Source organism: Melanostigma gelatinosum (genome assembly GCF_949748355.1).
Source record: "Melanostigma gelatinosum genome assembly, chromosome: 5".
NCBI lineage: Eukaryota > Metazoa > Chordata > Actinopteri > Perciformes > Zoarcidae > Melanostigma > Melanostigma gelatinosum.
Window position 1 is genome coordinate 14,155,848 of NC_136638.1, and position 26,044 is coordinate 14,181,891.

At 42.9% G+C, this 26,044-nt stretch overlaps 2 protein-coding genes across 2 annotated transcripts; one reads left to right on the forward strand and one right to left on the reverse strand.

The window, feature by feature from the left end:
• Positions 1 to 398: 398 nt before the first annotated feature.
• abcb7 (ATP-binding cassette, sub-family B (MDR/TAP), member 7) lies at positions 399 to 22,059 on the reverse strand. Its single transcript, XM_079268623.1, has 16 exons — positions 21,909 to 22,059; positions 20,837 to 20,920; positions 20,677 to 20,754; positions 18,516 to 18,635; positions 15,586 to 15,718; positions 13,651 to 13,919; positions 12,853 to 12,941; positions 12,586 to 12,673; positions 9,087 to 9,261; positions 8,401 to 8,558; positions 6,507 to 6,670; positions 6,209 to 6,338; positions 5,649 to 5,820; positions 3,222 to 3,325; positions 2,416 to 2,523; positions 399 to 1,091 (listed from the first exon to the last, which is right to left on the reverse strand). Exons 1-16 carry the CDS (start codon positions 22,056 to 22,058, stop codon positions 873 to 875), a joined length of 2,241 nt encoding a protein of 746 aa, XP_079124749.1. The 5' UTR covers position 22,059; the 3' UTR covers positions 399 to 872.
• A 57-nt stretch (positions 22,060 to 22,116) lies between these two features.
• uprt (uracil phosphoribosyltransferase (FUR1) homolog) lies at positions 22,117 to 25,746 on the forward strand. The gene is made up of 7 exons (XM_079268625.1): positions 22,117 to 22,688; positions 23,191 to 23,233; positions 23,318 to 23,387; positions 23,575 to 23,637; positions 24,088 to 24,249; positions 24,891 to 24,989; positions 25,373 to 25,746. The coding sequence occupies exons 1-7, from the start codon at positions 22,429 to 22,431 to the stop codon at positions 25,477 to 25,479; spliced, it is 804 nt and encodes a 267-aa protein (XP_079124751.1). The 5' UTR covers positions 22,117 to 22,428; the 3' UTR covers positions 25,480 to 25,746.
• The last annotated feature ends 298 nt before the right edge of the window (positions 25,747 to 26,044 follow it).

Sequence of the window (26,044 nt, forward strand, 5' to 3'; positions counted from 1 at the left end):
AGTGAAATGTTCCCAGAGGAGACTTTCAAGTTGTTGCTTCTTAATGTGGCTCCTATCGTAGTGAAAACCATTCACGATGTATTAGTTACTTTTTTTGCCATTCTCAGTGTGTTGTATTTACATGAATGTGACACATGGCTAATTCACAAGGGAGCTATTTTGCATGTTCACTAGTCCAAACATCCATGTAAAGTTGTGAGTTGAATTAAGAAGACTTGATTATCTGCCACATTTGATATTTTTAGAACAAGCATTAAAACCGTGGATGCAGTATCTGCTAAAAGAACCAAACCAACACACACTGCAAAACAATCTGTAATTCAGTATAGCTAATCGCAGAATAAAATGCAATATATGCACATCCCCAATATAAAAAAAGAAGCAAACTACAGGTCAAGTGTGTTTTGAAAATAACTTTAAAAAATAAATCAATACAAATTGTATTGTAATATCAAGGCATATGCAAGTCATTTTGTGTACGCTCATCTGTTCCCAGTGCAGTGGAAGATGTCAATAAACCTGATGTCAAAAATGAGGAGGAGTGGGGCGGCCATGTTGACGAACAGATGTCTTACACACACGTATGTGATATACAAGGTCTCTTATGCTTGGCTTCAGCTGAGACAACTGGCATAGAAGCTCCATCTCTGGACACCAGCCAGTGCTAAACACATTTGCTCCCTGTTCTGCTTCACGTTGGCGAGCAGTGGCCTTTATTCATGCGAGGAGGAATAGTCACATGGGTGGGGGCTTGGCTTGGGTGGGTAGTGGGGATGTACCCCATACTCCGCTCCCTCCCAAATGCTGCACAGAGCCGGGATTCCAGTGTCGGCCATCTGTGAGGGATGTAGCGACATGGAGGTGGCCGCTCCTCAACAGGAGCAGTTCCCACAGCCCTTAACACTGTTGAGGATCTCCTCCTGTAATTTCTTTCTCTCCTCCTCCTTCTGGGACAGACACTCAGCTGGAGGCTCGGGCGAGCTCTTGTTGGCGTTGAGGATTTTACTGTTCTGGGTGTTCCACAGGTCTGCGTACAAGCTGCCAGGGGTGCTGAGGAGGGTGTGGTGGTTTCCTCGCTCTGACACTTTACCCTGGCAAAGAAAAAAAAGACAAGACAGACATGAAACCTAAACTCACAGTGGACATGAAGTTAAAATGAAGAGACCATGAAGACAGAGTCCAATAGTTAGCATCTCGTCATGACCAAACAACAGTGACCACACTCTCTGCGGAGAGTCAGCTCCCCCCTCGAATCCGTGCCGCCTCCCCAACAACTGTTGCAAAAAAACAAACCGCACTCGCAGACACACACACACCCCTCCCACACAGTCAAACACAAATGAAGGCACCCCCCTTCCCCCACGAGCATGCAGGGGTGTTGGCGTCATCTTTTGCGCACCCGAGATGAGCACGTGACCGCTTCCGCTCGTTATTTTAATGAGCACCCCAGGCAGTCCTCTGCTGGTGACACCACCAGCAAACGGCATGGCGACATCACACGCAAACATGCCTCCTCGCCACGACCCTCTGATCCCTGCCATCTGACTCTGGGAACACGGAACGACACATCACTCACTCGCCGCAGTTCAAAGAAAACCTCTCCTCATTTTAAGCTGTCCGACTCCAGTACTGGTGGAAAATGTCACTTCATCTGTGTTACATTTCACATCGAGTCTTACTCTGCAGATTAAAAACAGACATCACTCTCGTCTTTTTGTGCTTCACGGCGTCTCAAGCCCAACCCCGTGACGTACTGCAGCAGTTTTCTCTGCTCTTGGATATTTCTCTGACGCACAATAAAACAGTGACAATGCACCAAAAAGATTCCCCGTCTCCACATTTCTTAAACACACGTTATGCCTCCGTGACTTCAACACATCTGACCAAAACCTGTACAGATAACTCATTCCTCTATTACAAGACGGGCTTAGTCATGGACGAGGCCTCATCAGCGTCTGGGAAGATGGCCCATACATTATTAGTCACCGAGACAAACAAGACACGCCATCTGACCGAAACAGCCAGTCGAGTCCGCCTGCTTTAATGAGCCCTTATGGAGAAAATAATACATTGACTTTTACCAACAGTGTCCTGTTGTTGTTGAAGTTAATGAGAAAAGCTAAACAAAGCATGTTTTCATCACGAACATCGTAGAAAGGTATCTCAAAATAAATGAGAGGCCGCTTGATAAATTCTCGTCGCTGGCAGAGACAGTGCGCTGAAGGTCAGGCAGAGTGCAGGTCATCATCCTTCCCTTCAATGCTAATTGGACTGGCAATTAACACAGCGCATGTTTTTACTTGCAAACTCCAAACCATCACATTATTTGCTTTTTGTGAACCTGACATTACAAGTGGAAGTGTTAATCAGGGACGGTATGGGATCAAGTAAAAAAATAAGTGGATGAGTTGTTACCTCGCTGAGCACTATAATCTCGTCTGCGTCTACGATCGTGGAAAGCCTGTGGGCGATAAACACCGATGTCCTGTCCTTCACCATCTCCTTCATCGAAGTCAGGATGTTCTGGAAGCACACAAAGGCAAGAGCTCGATCACTTTGTTTGGATTTAAAGGAGTGTCCCCTATTCCAAGAGAAATACTTCCCCAGGTTTGCAATAATGGAGGCTTAAAAAAAGAATAAGGAAAAAAAAGTGCATGAATGACACGATATATTTGAAAAGTACTCCCAAAGTTTGATTTGAAGGAGGCGCTAAGTCAACAGAATGTTGCTCAGCAACATCCACCTTCATATGCTTTTTCTTTCTTGGTTTACATATGATAATTTCAAAACACCGTTGTGATGAAAAACAACAGAAAATCTCAATTAACAACCACATCTACTGCCCCATTATTTTTCCTGAACTTCAGAGAGGGCATGCTGAACTTTCTCATTAAATGTAACATTTACAAAGACTGTGGGGTTTGAGCTGAGCTGGAGATTAAGTAGGCGAAAACAGTGGCAGGTGGCAGGGGAGAACATGGGGGTGGTGTGTGTGTGTGTGTGTGTATAGAGGGGGGGGGGGAATGTCACAGCAGGTATGTGACGCAGGACTGAGCTGAATTATTGTGCACCTACAGAGCGAGTGTTTGTTCTGCTAAATGTGTATGCAGGCACGGGGAGGTGTCAACCTGTACGTGCAGCAGACAACAGGCATTTGTGGGCATGTTGGGTATGCGTCCCCGTGTCTGTCACAGTGTGTGTTCATACACCGTCAAGCCCACCTCTTCTGTGATGGAGTCGAGGGAGGACGTGGCTTCGTCATACAGGAGGACGGGTGGATTCTTTAGTATTGCACGGGCGATGGCGACGCGTTGTTTCTCCCCTCCTGAAACAAAATAAAAGATTTTCATGAATAAAAGCAAACCACGATAAAGCCAAAATTATTTTAATGTGTTAAGATGCAGCATGTTTATCCCTCTGGCTCTGCTCATCAGACCTCAAACGGACTGGTTGGCAAAACGGCGACGAAGATTTCTCCCCCGTTTCTGATTTTGCCTTTATGACATACCAGCTATGCGTGGCCTCTTGAAACCAAGCAGAGTTCAGCAGACATAAATATTGCTGGCAGTGGAGAACAGCAGCAAAGGAAGTATGGAGCCTCACTGCCCAGACTGCTGCCCCCCCCCCCAAAAACTCATTGGCAGCCGTCACGTACAGTGAAATTAATGAGAAGTTAGTCATGTCTTTATTTTGTCCGTTCTCTCAGTCACTCAGTCACTCCACAAAAAGAGATCTGTGCTGCCAGTAATTGCATCTTGAATGTTGAGTGTAAGCGCTCACACACTATGTGTGTTAACGTGGGCTAAATGAGTTGCAGAGTGATGCTAGGAGCCAAATACTACACAGTCGTGTGCTATCGCTGCAGATCAAATGAGGCAATGTGCCATTAAACACATTCACACACTACACTGAAGAGGACAACAAAACAACAATGGTGCAGCTACTGATTACGTCTCATAATGAATAAGGTGAAATTTAATAATTAAATTAAGTGAAATCATCTTCCTTTACAAGACAATAGCTCACAATCAAAGTCTTAAAAGTCATTTTGGACTGAAACAGACATTTTAATATAATCTAGAGCTGAGCAAACTCAGATATTCCTCACAGCATCGTCTCAGTCACATTTACTTCTCAGAGCATGCAACTGCCATGTATATTCTTGGCAGCAGATGAAGGACAAAAGAGTGCTCCAGAAAGGTAAAAGCTAAAACCCAGTTATCTCGTCTCAAAGTCAATGTTTTTTTTCATGGATTTTGGATAGATGCCTGAAATAAGGCATGTGGTTAACGCACGCTAAAGAAATAATTAACGTTTTGTTTTACGACATCAAATACGTCGGTAAACACCGCTCACTCACCACCGACGCTTTTGCGTGTCTTAAAAAAAGGCGGTTGCTATCAAGTAGCTAAATGAGACGACAAAACGTCATCGCGCAGACGAGTTCGCCTTCACATCCTCGTGTTCGTTCATGCGACCGCGGTAGTTCCTTTATAGCCTAATATGAAGCTTTCTAATGCGCGATTGGATTCAAAATAGTTATAATTTGTCAAGATTAGCTGGTTTGTACAAAACGTGTAAGTATTACAAACGTTTGTTTGCCACAGAGCTTATTTTCTACAATACTCCCATTGGCTCCCATGAAGTTCATTTCCAGAGATGGCCGACAAAAACACGTCATCCCTGCAGAACTCTACGAAACTAACACAATCAAATATCTAACAAAACATGTTCGATTCAATAATGAGACAATACTGTAGATAGAGGCTGCTTTCTGAAAATGGTGGCCGATCATATAATATGTAAAGCAGTTAAGAGTTCAGCTAGTGCTGTAAAGCACCTGCTGAGACCAGAAAAATAAAATATCTAAGACATAATTTGATAATGCTATACCTCACATCACAATATCAATATTACATTAGAGCTGAAATTATCAGTCGATTAATCTGCAACAACTTCAATCAAAACAATAATTGCTTAAGTCAATCTTTAAACAAACAGCAGAACATCGTCTGTTCCTGCCTCGTCAAATGTGCTTTTCTCTTTTGTGCATCTCTGTAAATTCAACATGTTTTCATGAACAAAAACAGTCATTTTAAGAAGAGAATTGACATAATAATCAATAATGAAAGTAACTGCTGGTTGCAGCCTTACACTGGAACAATATGCTGAAGTAAAATGTTGCCTTGAGCGTGACAGCTGTCCCGCATGCTCCGGTAGTTTCCTCCCTCAGGTCCGCAACCAATGACTTCCACCATCTACGACTCATAATTATAACTCATCCACCTGCCATACATTGCATATATTAGATGCACCAGTTATATCGTTTCAATTCTTCTGAAACCCACTTATTTGTACTGTTTAATTGCATCTTTGTAAAATATTTCACTTTTTTTGTTTCATATTTTAGTATTTCATTCTATTTTTTTTTCAATTTGTAAGTTGCGCATGAAATAATTTCACTACAAGTTGTACTGTGTATGATTGTGTTGGAGACAAATGAGCATGATGTGATGACGACGGGTTTTGAAATTGTTTCTGGGTTTCAAACGTTTTAACTTAGCGTACCATCCAGGGAAGCACACAAAACACACTTGCTTCTGCAGAGGAGACCATATCTAAACAGTAGTCTTAATGTGGCAGCGAACCTGACAGCTTCAGGCCCCGCTCCCCAACCTGGGTGTCATAGCTATGGGGCATCCTGAGGATAACATCATGGATGCCTGCAAGACGCGCCACTTGGTACACGTCCTCTGGAGTAGCATTCATGTTCCCGTACTGCAGGTTGTAGAAGATGGTGTTGTGGAACAGAACGACATCCTGACAACAACACAGTTAGAGAGGGAAAAAAATAAAAATGAGGCTTCAGAGAATATTATTATTGCAGCAGAAGACTGCAGATACAAAGACGAGGGTAGGAGGGAGGAAGAGAACGAACGCAAATGACAAAAATACTGTTCATGTACCATCTGTTCAGATCAGCCTCTGAGCTCACTGCAGTAAACAGAATTCAGCTTATTTCTAATGCAGTTGTTAACTAGTAAAGTGTTTTTGTTGTATGTAATTATCAATAACAACTCAAATACATTACATTTTCTGTTGAGAAGTCATATTCAACAATCATTTCATTTGTGGGGAAGAAACTTCAAATAAAGAAAGACAATCAATGTGGTGTTGATGTTTATTTCATCGTGTGGGTGTCTCAGACCTGAGGTATGACCCCCAAAGACTTCCTCAGGCTGTCAAGGCCGACGTCTCGGATGTTCTGCCCCGCTATGTAGATGTTCCCCCGCTGGGGCTCATAGAAGCGGAACAGCAGCCGCACAATGGTGCTCTTCCTGCAAGCAGACGTGGAACCAATCGTCAGCATCATTCTGTCTGTGAGCTGCACCCCCCCCCCACAACCTACTGATGGTATCTGATGATAAGACTGTCTGCACACACACACACACACACACCTGGCTAAAGGTGTGACAGTCAGTGTACTTCTATGAAAGGTGACCTACCCTGACCCGCTACCACCAACTATCGCCACCTTCTTCCCAGCAGGCACTTCAAAGGACACTCCATTTAAGACCTTCTGGCCCTCCAGGTATTCAAAATAGACGTCCTCGAAGCGGATGGTGGCCTCCTGTGGCGTGACGGCCAATGGCGGGGCGAGATTCCTCTCCTAGAGAAAACCATCAGAGGGTTGAGACAGACGAAATACAGAACAGCCACTGGCAGACGAGGCCCGGCATGATGCAACGTTACTCCAACACCTTGTAAAAGGGGGATAATGCTGCAGCACAGAGCCACGGGCTGCTTAAAGCAGACACATTCACAGCTAATTCCAGAGGTCGTTTCAGCAGAATCTTCAGACGCTGCCCTTCGTGGTAACTGAAGGATCAATAGGCGTGAAAAACCTTCGGTACATACTGAGCTGAGCCATAGTGCTGAGATGCAGCCAAGGTCAGCGGTGAATAAAGCACCTGAGAGTAAAAGCCTGTTCTGCTCCGTTCCTTTGCTATCTGATAACAACATAATCACCCACAATCCAACTCAGTTAATACATAGTCCATTAGTACGAACAAATTATCGTTTCACACCCCCCCAACATGGGGAAAAAAAGCCAAAATTATTATTATTTGTTTTAATCTCGTGAAGCAGTTTCAAGTAAGGGTCTGTTTTAAATTATTTTACATCTACATAATAGGCCAATGTGTGCCACAACAACAAAGCATTCAGACAGTAATGGCCTGCTGGGCAGCGCCGTTCCACAGGGAGTCACAATGGAGTGGAGTATTACCGATGAGTGAAAAATAACCGGACAGATTCATTTCTCCTACGATAATTGCAGGCTGGAGACGGGAATGGCAGTCACATTCTCAGGCAGCACATTTGCACTTAAATGTGATTTTCTGACACAAGATGGGCTGTCGTCGTGAGTAAAAGAAAAATAATAATAAGATAATGCAATGAAATGCCCGACAAAAACAATTGATAGCTATGACAGAAACAGTTTTAGCTATTTTTAAAGTTGAAGAACAGGATGTAGTTTTAAATGTGACTATGTATTTCTGTGGGTTTTTAGGGTGAATTCACAGATACAAACGATGTAGAGTCACAGCCCCATCTAAAGGGCAGCGCATGCTAGAAATGAGATCAGTAGAAACTATTTTCATGATCATTTCTCCCGTTTTAAGAAAAATAGCAAAACATTTGTTTGTTGCAGCTTCTTGATGATTGTCTTTGTCATATATGATGGTATATTGAATATCTTTGGGTTTTGGACAGTTGGCTGTAGTCACTTTGGGGCTCTTGGAAATGACAACTGGCATTTGTTTCACAATTTTCCTATATTATATGGACAATCAGCACCATCACTGATTGAGCAACAACAACACTCTCATATTTCATCACAGTCACTTTCAGTCGGTGTGATTTTCATAAGATCTTATCCCTCCTGGAACACAAAACAAACCTACACAAATAAAACAAGATTGCGCTTCTGTTATTTTGATCATAAATCACCCACAAAATACCCAATAACAGGTTCTTCCGCAACTTGTCATAACAATCCCGACCAGCGAGTAATGTGGTGCTCTACAAGTGGCAGAGGACGAGTAAGCTTGAGTCACACCAAGCATGTAATTACTGTGTTTGACTACAACCGATCATCTTTTAAGTGGAAAGGTTGGCTACGACTCCGTCCTGTGTTCAAATCTTTTACCACCATTAAGCGCTGCTGTTGGAGAAAAATAAAAATCGCAGTTGAATTAAGTATTTCAGATTTAATAGGGAACTCATTTTTCTATACAAGTCTACTGATCTCTTGATAGAGGAAGAAAATATGTAAAAAAAACATTTTGCAATTTACTGCTACAATGGGGAGAAGCGCATGTCAGGCCGACAAGTTACCTTGATCTTGGTGTCGACGTTGAGCAGGGTGAAGAGAGTGTTCATGTCGATCAGGGCCTGCCGGGTCTCTCTGTACACCGTGCCGAGGAAGTTGAGCGGGAGGGAGAGCTGGAAGAGCAGGCCGTTCACCATCACCAGGTCTCCCACGGTCATCGTGCCTACACGGCAGCAACAAGCAGAACTTACTGACATGAGCCAGCTCTATTGTGTCACATATGCGTCTTTAGAGACGAGATCTAAAAAAATTAATATATTACACTCAAACCCATTTTTTCTTTCAAGCGGTGAAGGCAGACAAAGCATGTAACATTCTGAATTTATCTCCACCCGCTGTGATTTCATTTTCTGCATCAAGGCTGTTTTATTTCCTGTTCACGCCACTTTTTCATGCTTGCTGTGCTTTGTTCTCATTTGGTTTCTATTATCCTGTTCAGTCGGGAGTTTCACTTGTTAGTTTCTGTCCATTTGATTTTGTTTTGAGGTGTTTTTTTTGTTTTTTTAAAGCTCTCTTATTTCCAAAGGCACATTTCTTTCTATTGTGCTGTGGACATATAGATCATGACCATGAAGAGGTAAAATTCAGGTCAGGTGATATATTTTGAGCCTTTAGGATGTTATAATTTCTTTTCATGCTTTTCCACCTCTCTCTCTCTCACACACACACACACACACACACACACACTCACCTGCCGCAATGCCCTTGCTGGCCAGCACCATGATGCCAGTGAGACCGACACTGAAGATGACACTCTGGCCAAAGTTGAGCATGGCGAGCGTGGTTGTGGTTTTTAGAGAGGATGACTCGTAGACCTTGAGGTATCCATCATACTTATCAGCTTCAAACTTCTCATTGTTGAAATACTGCAGCCGAGACGGGAAACATACAGAGAGGGAGGAGCAAAGGGAGCGCGGGGCACGGAGATGGCGGAGAAGGTTTCACATAAGGAGAGAGAAAGCGGCAGAGACACAAAATATGGTTCAGGTTAACGTTGAAGGAAGCATGGAGAGCAGTGTGAGGCAGATAGACACTTTAGCGCAGCTTGCCTCAAGGCTGCATTTGTTCTCTGTGCTTGCTCAGGGCCTCAGCTGGCTTCCAAAGCACTTTTTCCATGTCTCAGCATCGTCATCTCCACCCCACCGATCTTAACGGATGTGGAGGGCCATAGAACAAGCTAAAATATTAGGCAATTATAATTGCAAGGAAAGCCTAAACATCACTTGCGAGTTGAACAAGAATCGCACTGATAGCTCTCAAGTGTTACGCCACACAAGCTGCACTCATATTGCTCAAGACACAGCGCGATCATTTAGAGAGATAAACCCTCGTGAATCAGCAACAAATGCATCTCGAAAATTCAGCACATTAAAACTAAGCCACGATCATAACAACAACCCTCCTCAACTCGGCTGCCAATTACCTAATATTGCTGTTTGTTTAGTTGCACTATTGTTCCTCTGCTCTGGTTAAGTGGGCGATTTGCTTCTCCAGCTAACGGCAGTGGTGCTGTGCTGCAACTGACTTGCCACTGATTTGCATTTAGGGAAATGCAGGAAATCAGAGCGAGAGAGAGAGAGCGAGAAAGAAGAAAGTAGCACATGGAGGACAAACAGAAGCAGTGCAAGGCACCGCGTTCAGGTTCTCATCTAGCCCTTTGTGAAAGTGGAACGGATTTCTGAGTGGGCGGAGATCTAATTACATATGCACACTCACAGCTCAGAGTGATGCTAAATCCGGCCGCATTGGCACAGATGACACAAAATAACACAGAAGAAAACGTTAAGGAAAAACAGGATGCTAAAATAATACAGCAGAGAAAATAACATGGGTACAAATGTATATATAGAGCAGCCTCACAAAGCAGCCGAAGCTGGATGGTGATTATGTTTGTATGTGTCCTGTGTACAATGAGGCTACCTAGAAAGAGGCTTAAAACAGCAAAGGATGAAGATGCTGGATAACCGAGCCACTGAGAGGGGTCTAAAGCAATGTTTACATCCGCATCACATCGCATCAGTCGGGTGTCCGTGAGAGCACACTCACCCATAAACTACCCTGGCTCGCAGCAGTCATGTCAAAACACAGCCTTCAGTGGCAAGACACTTCCAGTCCAAAACCATCACGATGGTTGAACAATGTCTCATTGTTTGGAGCGACTAGACCTGTGACAATAATTACGTTATCGACTTATTGTACGAAATATGGACAGAATTGTTGCTGACCTCGATAGTGCCTGTTGTGTTTACGTGCTTGTTTATTGACATAAGAATGTCACCAACATGACGCCAGAAGAAGCAGCAGCAGGGTTTCCCCTATCATGAGACCTGGGTGTTGCACAGAAATTGGGCATTTTTGTTAACGGAGAATCCATTTTATTTATTGTTTTGGTTGTGTGGTTTCATTTATCTGCGTTTTATTTTATCTTAATATTTCTTCACTGTCCAATGTGTGAAAGTCTATTTCTCTTTGAAGTAGTTTACTTGCATTGTTATGTTATTACGTTATCATTACATCAGTGGCATTAAATGGTCTAAAATGACATTAATATCCTTTATCGCAATTATTTCTTGAACAACATTTCTTCCAATAATAGTAGTTTTCTCAAAAGGCCAAGAACAGGAGTGATATTTACAAAAGAAAAGAGTGAACAATGTAACATTGAAAGAGAAGAGGAGCAGGACGAGAATGAGAGCACAGAAAAGGGATCAGAGTAAAATAGGTCAACATATATAAAGCTCAATAGATTACTTGATTCGTTGAACGGACTGTTTTGATTATCGATAGTCAACCGTCCTCTGGTTCAACCTTCTGACTCCTGAGGATTTGACAGTTAACAGAATATCTTCAGCTCTTTGGACTGTTGGTCCTAATTTCTGATGCTAACTAACCGAGAAAATAATTAAATAATCATTAGCTGCAGCACTAGGTCAATATGTGCAACATTACTATCATGATAGTTCTCACTGCATTGTCTCAACGTTAATAATACTCAGGTATCACATCACCAAACTCTTCATCCCTTTGAATAAACTAGACCAAAACAGGTCTCATCTCTTTCGGGCACGACAACTGTGACAATTTCATCACAATACAGTTAAATAGGGACAATAATCAATCCTGAATTGTTGGCTAGCCCTCATTGTTTCTGATCAATACTCGTTCTAAGGGCAACAACGTGACGGTATGGCTCCAGTTCACACATCGTGTAAATCAGCAGAGGAGGCAGAGCTCAGCGATTTTGAATTCAATCTTATTGAGATTATTTCATCCGATAATGCAATTACAAAATGATTTGCAATATTAGAGAGAAAGATATATTTTTACATCATTATTCTCATTTTCCCTGAAACATATCAAAAAGATTATGGTGTCGCTTTTGTGGGGTTCTGTACCAAACAGACGTGTTCTTAAGTATTTTGATGCATATTTTTGCCTTAACAAATATTGCACCTCCTGCAATTTTTAAACTGCATATTGTGATTTCGATGGAAATTTGATTAATCGTGCAGCTCCAAAAAGTTTGCAATCCTTTCACTAGCTCTGACGTTTATCTTATACCAGACAGGCAAAAGTTAAATATCCAGACAATATGGAAGTAGAATATTTGTAGTCAATATCATTGTTGATTGACTCTGACAAGAACAATATCACAGCACGCGAACATCTGAAATCTCACAACAGATTCCATAACCGCCGCACTCTGTGGGCTCATGTTGGCACGACGCTGCTCTACAATAACCAGAGAGAATAGGACAAACTTCAAGTAAACCCAGAGTAGAAACTAGAAGTGACTTTTAATCCTTTTAGTCGTACATTTGACTCAGAATGGTAAACTTGACTTTGATCTCGTACTTGTTATAATAAGGAGTTTGTGTGTCATAGTGGTGAGAGTCTGAGACGCAGAGTTAGAGAGTTAGAGAGAGCTATTCTTTGATTAAAAGGCAAATTCTGACAGTGGCAATCATGCAAGTGAAGCACTATTATTAAAGACGAGTAATATCAGTTCACGTCAATGTGTCTTGCTTAAGAAGAAAAAGACTAGAAAGGAGGAGATAAGAAGGGAAGAAAGGAAAGGCTTGGGGAAAGGTGGGGATGAGGAGCTGAAAGAAGAGTGTATGGTAGGTGTGTATGCCTGTATGCGTGTGGTTTAGTGTGTGTGTGTGTGTGTGGGGGGGGGTCAATCTCACCTTAACGGTCTCGTAGTTAAGGAGGGAGTCAATAGCTGCGTTGCCGGCTTCATTGTCTGCTTTGTTCATTTCTATCCGGAAACGAGTCCTGTGTGCAGAGACACAATGACGGAAGCACTTTCTCAAGTACATGTTTCAGCTGACGAGTGAACATTGTTTCTGTCAGCACAGAGAGCCACAGAACTACTTACTGAATCATTTTCATGGAATAACAGACATTCAACTACAGTCAGACAGAGGACGAGCACACTACATCCTCGACGTTACCTCCACTGAGTGAAGAGAACGGTGTAGAGGGTGTACGCTGATAAGGTACCCAAGGACACTGCTGCAAACTGTCCACCACACTTGTAATACTGCAGAAGAGGAAGAAGAAAAAAAAAGAAAAAAATAGCACAGACAAAGCAAATCATCCTTTACATGCTGTGACTGAACAGCTTTGTGATAAAAGAAGTCACGCGCCCACGTCAGACCACCGGACTCCGACACAAGGAATTTTGGGAACATACTGTTTTTGACCATTCCACTATGAAATTGAGTGTTACAAATGGAGGGGAATCTAGGAGCACTAATCGTGCTCATGCTTTAGCTATTTGGGCAATGGAGTCTGCCCTCATTACAGGCAAGCTGACATTATGGTCCAGAGTGGAATAATAGCAACGAAGCAACAGAAAAGCCGTTCTTTCAGCGGTGGCCAAGGAGGGGCATCTGTTCAGGGCCTACTCCACAGGAGGACATTAAGCTGCTACAAAGCTTTAGGATCCTTCATTGACGCTAATGGACTCTATATCGCCACCAAAAGTTCATGGGGATTCATATTCCATTTAGAAAGTAAATGAGACAATATCCCCGAAATTAATTTCCAGACAATCTGCTGTGAAGAGCGGCAAGGTGATGGAAGGTCCTGTGCCGACATTAAAAAGGCTGAAACAGTCCCAGCAACAAGAAACAAAAGCCAGAACGCTGTAAGCAACGTTTCCGGTAGCATCCTACAATAATGGTGATGGCCTCCGATTACCGTCATTAGTGTCTGTGCCGCGTGGATGCGTCAACCATGAGACTCACCAAAATGGCACTGACGAGGCCCATCTCGAAGACTGTGGGTCCGAGATTGAAGATGAGTGCGCTGAGGACAAACGAGATGCCTCGCGTGCCGCGGTCGATGGCCTTGGACAGCGCTCCCGTCTGGCGGCTGAGATGGAAACCCAGATCCAGATTGTGCAGGTGGAGGAAGACGTTCTTCGCGATGCGTCGGATGGAGCTCTGGGCCACCTTGCCAAACACAGTGTTCCTCAGCTCGTTGAAGAAGGATGCACAAGCCCGTGACGTGCCATCTGGGATAGCAGAGGAGACGGATAGTTTAGCACACCTGCTGTGAAAACCTGGGGCGGTTCAAACGGCTACCAAGTGAGAAAATATCCTCGTCCTAAAAACGGAGGACTGTTATGTAGCTCTACAGCGATATCAGGCAGCAAAACCAGAATGCAACCCCCACCTTTCCTGTCTTGTTAGGTGTAATGCAGTATTGAGACAGTTGAGGCTACAGACTTGTCAACTGCTCTAAAGTGAAGGCTTGTATAAGGCCGGAGCAGGTTTTTTTTCCACATCATCTCTGGTCTGCGAAGTACTGCAGGGCTACAACAGCAGCCTCCCCAAGCCTCTGTAATTACCGAGCAGGGTGCTGTCTGAAACCTCACTACCATGGCAGGCCAGCACACTGCAGACTGGGGGGGGGGGGGGGGGGGGGGTATGTCAGTGTGTGTGAGCAGAATAATAGAAGAGGGGGACAGAAAGATGTGACCATGAGTTGAGTCGATTGATGCATTTCTTCGGAGTGTTTTTAAGGACGCCAGTTCCATTGGAGTTTGAGTTCAATAAAACCACCAATCTAATTCCAAGGAAGTCAATTATTTGATCCCTTACACTTCTCAAACCGTTATACAAGCAGATGGCATGACTGTCACAAATGAAAAGTCTGCGTTTGAGCGGCACGTGGTCTTCCGGTGGCGATTTCACCGACTTGTGTGAATACACGATTTGTCTGCAGAGACCAAAGTCAGGGTAATAATCGCTGCCGGTTTTCATGGGGCTGTAATGTGGCGTTTAATAGGAATGCTCATCGAATGAACATGTCCACATCTGACAAGGTAGGATGAGCACTGTGCAACCTTTTTAGCCAAATTACACCAGTCACCGCAGGCTTCAAGTACTGGGCCACGAGTGTCGCGAAGAGGGAACAAAAAAACACAATTCTCTTCTTTAAGAGCATCTCCTTCATTCTTCCTCGTCATTGTAATTCGTCCTGTCTGGAGTCCTGTTCATGTGCTCCCATTATTCAACAGGCAGCATTACTGTGCGAGACCTAAGTGGACTCATTAAAATAAGTGGCTTCAGGGCTAAGTGTACATTGCATCCAAGCGGATCTCACTCAAGGCCGGAGTGACATTCAGTCGGTATCAGGTTCGCAATATTTATTGATTTATTTAATTTGGCACCTCATCAGCAGCTCAGAGTAAAACAAAATAAATACGCTAGGTAGGAATGAAGTTCACATGCTACATTTCACCCATTTGACCCCTCTTGTATTCACGGGGGAAGTTTGGACAAAGAGAGCGAGAGAGAAAAAGACTTCTCTCAAGAGATGAAATGAAAGCAACATCCTTGGCCTTTGCATAACACTAAAAGAATATCCAACCACTTTAAAAAGGACATTAGCAATTTCTGGCCTGCTGCTTCAGAAACGTGTCCAGCTCTCTGTGCCTCTGCAGCACGCACACACACACACGCGCGCAAAGTCTTCAGCGCTCACGAGACGGCGGCGGCGAGGATCGATCGAGGTGAACTCAAGACGCAGAACGGAGCACAGCATGTAAATAATAAGGGAGAGGTGAGGACCACTGATATGAATGTGTTGGGGGGAAGGTCAGCCGGTAGATAACAGGCAGTCCTACGGTCTCCTCTGATGAGCGCCTGCCACTGCAACACGAGTCTGGGACTCACAGCCAATCAGCATGGCCGTTGCCATGGTAGCCACAGTGCTTGGAGCGTCATTCAGGTGCAGCATGTGTCCCGACATCTGGTTCAGCTCGTCCACCGCAAACTTAAACATGAAGGGCACCGTCACATTGGCCATCTGGGAAAAGGCGGAGAGGGAGGGAGGGGGGGGGGAGACATTCAGAGAGGAGGAGAATACACTGGTTTCATACATTAGACAGACTCATGCTCAGTATAGTCTGTAGGACCTCTATATATATATATAGGGAGTGAGCGAAGGACTTTGAAAGTCAGCGGAAAGGTTAACGTGAGACAACATCTGGTTTCTTCAGACGAACATCCAGTTTTCAGAATCAGATGCCAACAAAGTATGAATTATATTCATATTAAGTATAAAACATGCTACCTGCATCTCGTGAACCAAATGGTATTGCACTTTTGTTCATATAGCAGTACTTTTAAAATAAAAGTGCGCAATACACTACTTTTGAATTCATCATTGAACTTTGCCATAACAATGCGATTAATCGCGATTAAATATTTTAATCGTTGCCCAGCACTAATATATATATATATATATATATATATATATATATATATATATATATATATATATATATATATATATGAACGTATGTGTGCATTGTGTGCTGTGTAAGAGTGTATTCTTCTGGGCTGGTTGTGCTCGTGCTGCTGAGGTAGCTGCTGCTTCCTGCTAATGGAATAGAAATGGCTGTTAGGGCTAATTAAGAGCACTGGGACAGCTGTGTGACTCAGGCAAGGCGGTCCGCCACACATTAGGACGGTCGGAGAACACAACACATTACTTTCATATGAAACCCATTTCATTTGAACCTCTCAACCTCTCACATGGGGGAGGGTGCTTTTTTTTCTTCTTTTTACTTTCCTTTACTCCTGTCAGATTCTGCATGATATAAATTAGATAAAATAAAAGTAATAGCAATTGTATAAAAACAGAGTATAAAAAAACAAACCCATCGGCCCTGCTAATGTGAAAGGACAGCTAATGATACACTCCGTCCCTGGGGTTCTCGCTTTATATACTTGGGTATTATACTCAGACAATAGACGTCCTCTGACCCCCACAAGCAAAAACTATATCTTTGCTACCAAGACAACAGAATATGGCACGCAAAAAAATAGCCTCGGCCTTTAATCACGGGGCCAAAACATGCCCTCAATGTTACCACTAATACATGATAACGTTGGATGTGCTCTTTTAATCCATTCACGGCCGATCGGAGATTAAATCAACACTGTGTCGATCTGTACCTGCCGATGTCATCTTGTGATAGAGATACTGTGTCAAGTAGTGGAGAAGAGGCTTTAGGCGATATCTAGAATTAGCCTCAGCTTAGAGTAGAAGCAAGAGGGCTTCATTGGAGGCCAAGGACGACAAGAGCTCATATCTAATCTGTTATTTGAAATGAAAAACGTCACTGACGTTGTCTACTGTAGAGGTGTGACGCACTGTAACCACATCATTATTCAGTTGATTTAAAGATTTTCCCCAGACTGCGGGAGCTTTCGGTTCAAACGGACAAAACTCCAGCCAAGCAGGAAAATGGGAGGAGATTGGATTGTGTGTGTGTGTGTGTGTGTGTGTGTGTGTGTGTGTGTGTGTGTGCGTGTGTGCGTGCGTGCGTGTTCTCTCCTCCTCAGCACACTCACTCAAACATGCTGAGAGGCAGCAGTACATGCTTATTTAGGAGCTGTGAATGTGTGATTGTTGTCCAGGGTGTAAATTACAGACCATCAACATACAAAGAGGAAACACACACTGATTGATGCTTGCAATTAATTATGTTAAAAGTGGACTGTTTTTAGTTTTACCTCATGTTGCTTGAGGAACTGGTGGTCAGCGGAGAGTCGTTATATGATTTAGTAAGGAGGTCTTTCTGATTGCAAACATTTTAACGCATTAGTCGTGCTTTGATGCGTTTCGGCAAGCTAGAAGCTCCGGCTATTCTTTTGTGATGCTCCTGAAGCAATGGGATATTTATATTTAGGCCTTTTATGAGCAGTTATCACAAATACAAAACCTACCCGAATAAATTGGCAGTTGACATTTATTCACATGAGATATATTTCTTAGTCATTTGGGAAGGTGAGTGTTTGAAATGTCATGCTTAGAAATAAGACAAAAGGTGTTGAAAATAGAGGTAAACTTCTATATGCAAATGGTGGAAGACCAGATGCCTGATTGATGTCCTGGTGTGAATGCACCATCCACTATTCCTTATACTAATAACAGACAGAGGATGAAATATTCAAAAACATGTGGTATTTAGTCTTAAACTGTGTAACTGCCTAAGGTCGCCGAGCACGGCACCATCCTGCTGTGAGACAGGTTGAACTCCACCACGGTGATTCTGCCGTCTTCTCTTAATCAAACAGCGGAGACCAAATCTATATTTTGTTATACTGTCAAAAGCATCAGCAGTGGCATAGACACAGTCAGGTGTGAGCAAGATTTGTTACCCAGTCTTTAAGGACAATAGCAACATTTTTGGTGAGTTATTATTTTTATCGTCTTATTTTTCTTAATCACTTTAGATCATGTTATGAGATACAGAATATTCTCAGTTACACTATCACATTTTATGATGTACTTCTAAAAAAAGAGAATTGAAGCACAACTTTAGAAACAGTGACCTTTTAAACGAGTATATCTTCAGCTTGAACAAGTTGTATCGGAGAGAAAACGGGTCCGAACGTAATCAGGAAGAGGAAAGCCGAAGTAAGACTAAGTATCACTCTTCCTCAAGATTAAGGAGCTGGATTTTGCACGATGTTCAGTTGTAGGGTAAGCATTAATAACACTGCTTATCGCCGATCCAACAGATCAAATATAGCGTTATATCAGTAAAATAGGAATGAACCTTTAATACCCACGACATCGTCTGTAAATGTACCTTGGCTCCAGCAAGCAGGCCCAGAGAGATGGCAACACGGGCCCGCAGGTCTGGTCGGTCCTTTGGCCACACGTAGGACAGCATGGCAGACAGGATATGGGTTGAATTCACTTCGTTCAGCTGTGGAGAAGACAACAAAAGCAATGCCTCTTCTTAGATCCCAATACCCGGTCTGTCCTGTTAGATACAGGCCACATGATTAAAACGATGATAACTATTCTACACTACAACGTTAACGCTCAACCAACCGTATGTTTGCCCATATTGGCAACTAACTTCCATTTAGATTTTAATGTGACAATCATAATAACTTCAAGAAGGCTCTCTGGGCAGACACATGGAACATCAAATGTCAATGGGAGCCTCTTGAGAGACCCGGGAGCAACAACAACAGCGTCGTCTCCAGGTGGACCTGGGGGTCCAGTCTGACACTACAAGTCCCAGGAGACACCTGGGCTGTCATCCCAGCTGAGTTTGAGAGGCCACTGGTGCCAACATGGCTGTTTGCACACGCTCCACCGCACACCTGCCACGGGGACTCTCTCCGTGGGCCAAAGAATATGCAGTAATTCCTCTAATCCACTCAATATGGTGGCGCCGTGTTACAGCGCTGCTGTATGGCAGAGCCTCCAAACAAATTACGGGGAAATTGTGCCCAACACCTGCCTTTAATCAAATACAATGAAGCAGTACGTGACACTGCAAAGGGAGGATTAACATTAACACGACTGAGTGCACGACTGAGGTCCATGTACAAAATGTGGACATGAGTTCATGTATAATTAAAGACGGGATGCCGAACTTCAATGTAGCTTTTTGCTAAATATACAAATAGCACCATTTTGACTCTCATAGTGAAGAGAAAAACAGAGGACACAAGGATGTTTATACACTAAACATTTATAGCGTAGGAAATAAAAAAGATGGATTCATGTTTTTCAACCAAGTTTTCTTATTATTTTGAAAATAAATAAATCAATAATGTATATCTCTGTATTTATTTGTTACATATGTCTTAAAAAAGTTAGGGAGGTAATGTTGAAGTCAAAGCTGATGTTGCCTTACATATAAAAGAATGATCCCAGCCACTTTCATACAGCTAATTAATAAACACTGGTATCAGACCCGTCGTCTGCAGCCCTACAATAATAACAATACAATCCATGTCTCTTGGCATGTAAAATATGTTCCAAACACTGATCACTAAGGACATAGAGATTACAGTGATTACATGATCAGGAATATAATCGATTAGTTAAGGGTTTTTTCAAACATTTCTTGTCCCTTATAGTTTTTAGATTCCAAAACTGAGTTATTCGATGAATCAATACTGAAAAGAAAAAATGTCTGCAGCCTGAGTGCACTGCATTATTTTCAATTCACGTATGAGTTTTGTAAACATGAAGTTAGACAGACGGGGAACTCGTTGACGGGACGGTTTTGGAGATTGTCACCCTGCATCATCAGGACCCACGAGGGTAAATCAAAGTCCCGTGTGTAGAACAGATGTGCAGGTGACTGAACTTTAACGCTGCTGAAGTTTAATCCTCATGTTCTTTGGTGTCACAAAGAGCTCACAAAGAAATAAGTGACAATTAGAAGTATTATTAGACTACAAATCGGCCGCATGTTACGAATAATGACTAACTGGCAGACGGAACGACAACGAGGTCTTGCACAGTAACGAGTCGGGGCTCATTACTGTGAGATTTCTGTCACACACTTTTTAATGGACTTCATGAACTGACAAAGGACACGGAGTCGGATTCAAGCACAGCAGTTTTCACACCTTTTGACCTGTTAATCAGGGAGAAGACCCGCGCTGACGTGCATTGGTGTTACCATGGTTAACAAACGATACATACACGGTCTCGTAACAATTATAAGATCGCTTCCTGAATAGATTTCAAGATCAGCAGATGGATATATTTGTAGTTTAGCTTTTGAAATTATGCTAAAGTCACATAGACACCATCATACAATCCTGTGGTTGGTTCCTTTGCTTTTCAAGCGATCTTGGTTCAGTTGTTTAGTCCCCACCAGGGTTCGATTGACAGCTTTCACACCAGCCCAAATTAACCATACTAACCGGGCTAAAGGACCTGAGTCCATGTTAACCAAACCAAACCGGTTAGCTGTGTAAAGAAGGTTCTGTACTCACCACATTTTTGGGATCTGCATTTAGCTTTCCTCCTGCATTTCCATGCCAGCATGTTCGTTTGTCTGTGATTTGCAAATGCTGCGGAAACATCATGGATTGTTATTCTCCTTTTGACTTTCATAACACACGTGATTCACGGTCATTTCTCAAACATACTTACTTTTACCGCCTCCAAAATGTGCCGACTGTTTGCGCTCCTGTTCGTGCTCCATGTTGCTGTTCGTAGGTGTGGAGGTGAACTCAGCTGAAACATATGAGGAAAATAAAAGAGCCTCGTTTGACTGATGTTTTGAATTTCTGCAGATTGAAACACAATCAGGAATAACATAACTAATGAAACACACAAGAAAGGGTAGAATAAACTGCAAATACATTTGATTCCAATAAAAACAAGCACTTTACTTTCATGAATTAAATGAATGTGTCTCACAGATTGAAGTGACCAAAGGCACACTGAGCCTACATTTATACAAAGACATCTTTATTGCTGAGTGAGCAAATATTAGATACTTTTATCTCCATGAAGACATTGCACAATCCAACCTCTGATCTATGCTGACCTAGCACATTATGTGATCAAATACTGCAAACATATTTGAGAAAAGCATCAATTTAGTGACAGCAAGTTTACGTATTTACTAACTTATGCCAATGTCATACAAAATAATGTCTCATATTAATTGTAAATGTGTGATTTGTTTGTACACTGAGCTCAAATGATAACTTTCAGCCAGGGTTACCTTTAAACACACCAATTCAACACACAAAAACTACAGCCTTTAAAATGACTTGTTGAACAGTGACGCGGTCAAACGATCAATAACAGACGGTTGACACGTGATGAATAAAATGACACAATAACACGCTACGTTAGCTTGGTAAATAGTGACAGTGGGACTTTTGCCATCATGTGTTCACTTAGCAAACTAAGTGGCGAAGTGCAGAGCTTACTGTAACGTTAACCATTCACCTTGGTGTTCAATAACGCTACTAGTTTACATTAGTTTAACGTTAGTTAGCTAGGTAGCTAACGTTAGCTGCCGGTCAACACCAAGTTAGCAGTTGGTTGCCTACCATTATATTGACATGACATTCACCGCTCTTGCAAACGAACCGACCAAAATCATCTAATGTTACTACTTCCCTTAAAGTTAGTTAGAGACACTTCCCATCCGTGCCCTTGCGTGGTGACTGATCAACCACACTGTGTCCTCTCCGACCCCTTTACTCACCAGATATGTACTTTGGCATTTATGCTCGGTGCCATTTTCAAGGCGACTTCTATTCCAACTGTGATATGAGCTCGTATGTCGAAGGAGAAGCGCTAATTTTCGTCTTTGGTAGTGAATGCAGCATTTCAGCGGCACCAACATCGGCGCCATGTTGTCGAAGGAGGAAGGCGGGTAAGTCCGCCGGCACGTCATATCCGGTCTTCGCCAACGCTGTCAGTGTCAAAGCTAGCATACGAGCCGCTGCACTTGATACTACTTTTTTTAACGAAATATCAGCCGCTGGTTTGATTTCAACGCCACGGAACTGAGTACCTAAAGGTCGGTGAACGTGTTGCTGGTGGGCTTTCGCTGTGCGGCAGCTGCGCGACCCCAAGAACCTCACTTCAAAACAGCAGCCGAAGCTAAAAGCAAGAACACGTTGCCTTCTTTTGTCAGACTGGGTCGCTGGGTCAAGGAAACGCAGGTCTGGCTTTACGTTAGCTCCGTTTTAAGTGAAACCCTCTTTGATCTCGCGCTCAGGATGCCATGCCACAATCAGCAGCTCAACAATGTGAACAGTGGCCAGGAGCATCCAATGAAGCAAGTACGGTTTGCAAACAACAACAACAACAGCAGCAGCAGCAGTAGCAGCAGTGGTAGTGATGCGGCTGCAGTGCTGTCCAACTCTGAACCATCTGATGCCACCAAACAGACTGACATCCCAGATAACCTGGGACCTCAGCTGAAGCTGCTCCCTCTGAACGACCAGATCCGTGAATTACAGACCATAATCAGAGACAAGTGAGTCCCCACTCTTCTATCTCGGCATACAGACCACAACAAATAGGATGGCTGTGGTACAGATTAAAGTTTTGTCTGTGAAACAAAACAAAATGTTTTACCTTAGATGCTCACAAAAAAGCAGGTTATTGCACTTAATTTGCATTCTGCCTTTAATTAAAGGAGCAACAATATAATAACTATACAGTCTCAGCTCATATCACTGTATCAGAATGGAGTGGGCTATATTGATATGTCTTCTGGCCTTCTGGAGGGTTTTTGCACAAGCATCAAAATAGTGTTTAGTGTAGTTTCAGCCTCATTTTACCTCACCTTACACACACAAAGAGGAATCTTCCCGATTGGCTCCACACACTGTGAGGACACTGGTATAGTATCAGCGCCAAGTATCAATATCATAAAGCTATGGATCACAACAGGAGACATGAAGAGCGTTTGGTGCATCCCTCGTGAAAAGCACATTCTGAACAATCTAACCAAATGTTTATATTCATTTCTTCAGGACAACCAGCAGAGGAGACTTTGTGTTTTGCGCTGATCGACTGGTGAGATCGTTACTTAACACTACGTACTGTACGTGTATGTTCATAAACTACAAGCTGTAGGCTTTGTTCTTTCTCCAACAACAGATCAGACTAGTAGTTGAAGAGGGTTTGAATCAGCTCCCCTACTCGGAGTGCACTGTAACCACTCCAACAGGTGAGGGTCTCTTTCTCTAATAATCGAGGTTTAAAGGTTGGACACAGAGCTGAGCTCCAACATTCAACATCCATTGAAGAGCTCAACAGATTATAATAACAAAACCAATAGGTGCAGGGCTCCCATCCAGTGGGCTGTTTCAGTGCAGCTACATTTGTGAACGTCCATACTTCTTTTGTCCCCTCAGGGTACAAGTATGAAGGTGTCAAGTTTGAAAGAGGCAACTGTGGAGTCAGCATAATGAGGAGTGGTGAGTTAAACCTACCAAACTAGAGTCACCTTTTTGTAAGGACATGTGTCCTGTCTTCCATGCACATGGGATTTGTGCCGACTGCACATTGTGTTATGCACATATTCATCAGGTCAGGCCATTGTGTGCTCCGGGTCTTTCGCTATTTATCAGCAGGTAATTCGTTTCTGTCAGTGACATTTATTTATAATTTTAATATTAAATAATGGGACAATTCTGTACTTTGCAGAACATATTCTCTGAAGGCATAGCAGTCACTTTCTTTGTCCGTCAGTTTTAATGAGACTCTTATCGCTGTCAAACGCGAAACCTAATGGTTATTGCAAACCCTGTATTATCCTCTTATGACAGTAATGCTAGGGTAGAAAATGTCAAATGTCTGAAAAAAGTGATGCGGGCACACTGGCTCCCAAACAACAACTCTTTGATCGAAGCCGCGTACCCCCACAGGTGAGGCCATGGAGCAGGGTCTCCGGGACTGCTGCCGCTCCATCCGCATCGGCAAGATCCTCATCCAGAGCGACGAGGAGACACAGAAAGCCAAGGTCTTCTACGCCAAGTTCCCTCCAGATGTGTACAGAAGAAAAGTGCTGCTCATGTACCCCATCCTTAGTAAGTAACGCAGGTCTGAGCACAGTTTATCTTTCCGATGAGTCTAGTTTACCGCCCTCAGTAGCACGTAAATGTCAAGATATGTCCCATTTTTTTGTGCAAATGTAAAAAAACGGTTTCATGTATTTTTCATTTCACCAAATCTCCCTTGAATTGACCTTCCTCTGCAAGTCTGCATTTCCACATCATACCGGCGGCCCATTCACACTGTTCTGATAATTATAGGTCTCATGGGGGTAATTATACACTGCCTGGCCACCAAGCTGCTGAATAGCATAATGAGGGCCAACAAAAATAGGATGGTAATAGCCCTGCTTTCCCAGTGTCACAAAGCAGCATTTTTCTGCTATGACGGGGACCAAGCTGGTTTGACGGTAGTATCTATCATGTCAGAGTGATGGAACGTATGATTGCACTGATGCATGTTAAATGCGTCAGAAATGAAAGCCTGCCAAGCGCTCTGACTCGTGGGACTGGATCAGCACCTTTTTCAGATGCTAACATCGGTTACGTGCAAACCGTCTTGATTCCCTTTTTTAAAATTTAGATCAAAATCATGACTCAATACTTGTAAGACATTATGAACCCGAAACATGGTAAAAGTGAGTGAGCAAGATTTTAAACATTTTCTGTGTCTGCAGGTACTGGGAACACCGTGATCGAGGCAGTGAGGGTGTTGATAGAGCACGGAGTCCAGCCCAGACACATCATGCTCCTCAGCCTCTTCTCCACGCCTCATGGTACGCCACCACAGCCAGCTCACCGGCCATTTACTCTTGTTCCTGGTGTGTCATTGTCTCCTTACTGCTGGGAACCACAATGACGATCCTGCTCAGCAGTTCAACCAACAATGGTTTTATACGAGTGAACAACAGAGTAGTTTTCTCTCCGTTAAAATACGAGCCAGATTGCAATGACATTTAATGTGAATATTCATGGTTTTCAAGAGTAGGTTTAACTTTTTATTATTTTTCGAAAAGAAGTTTGACTTTGGGTGTTAGTTTCTCAGATTGCTGTTGTAGCACTTTCAGACACTATTTTTTAGTACAGCAGTGTTGCTGGATGTCCTGGGCTACATTTAAACACCTTACACAAAGTGTAATACCGTTTCCTTTCCTCCCAGGAGCCAAATCTATCATCCAGGAGTTCCCCGATATCACCATCTTGACCACGGAGGTTCATCCAGTGGCTCCGACACACTTTGGACAGAGGTACTTTGGCACTGACTGAACGCAGGACAACCTGAGGAACATGAAATGGTTTTGACTTTATTTTGTCTTGTTTTTTTAAATGTATCATGTTCTCCCTGTTGTGCCAAATACTGCTACTTTATCCCTCCAAAGTTCCTTAACTTGATACAAAATGATTGATCAGATTTTTATTTATTATTTTCTTTGCTGTGTATTCTCACGCTAAAGAGAGAAGACAACACTGAACCACATAAAGAGTTAAACTTGGGTCATTTTATTTGCATGTTACAACTGGTGGAAAATAAAGAATTTATATTTGTTAAAAGACAGAATGAAACCGTGTCAGTACTTTCAATGGTTCAGAGAGTTTTGGAAAAACTCCAAAGACGATTCAGAAGGGACCGTACTGTATGTGCTCAAGCAATAGTGAACTCCAATCTGCAGAGTATAATTAGTCATCTTCTCATGTTATAAATATCTTATTTGATAAAAGCACATTGCGTCCACAGTTTATTTTAAGTTTCACTTGATGGAGCAAAATATACAGACACAGCCTGCAGCAGTTATGAATCAGTAAACAATACACAGGAAAAGAAAAAAAAGCT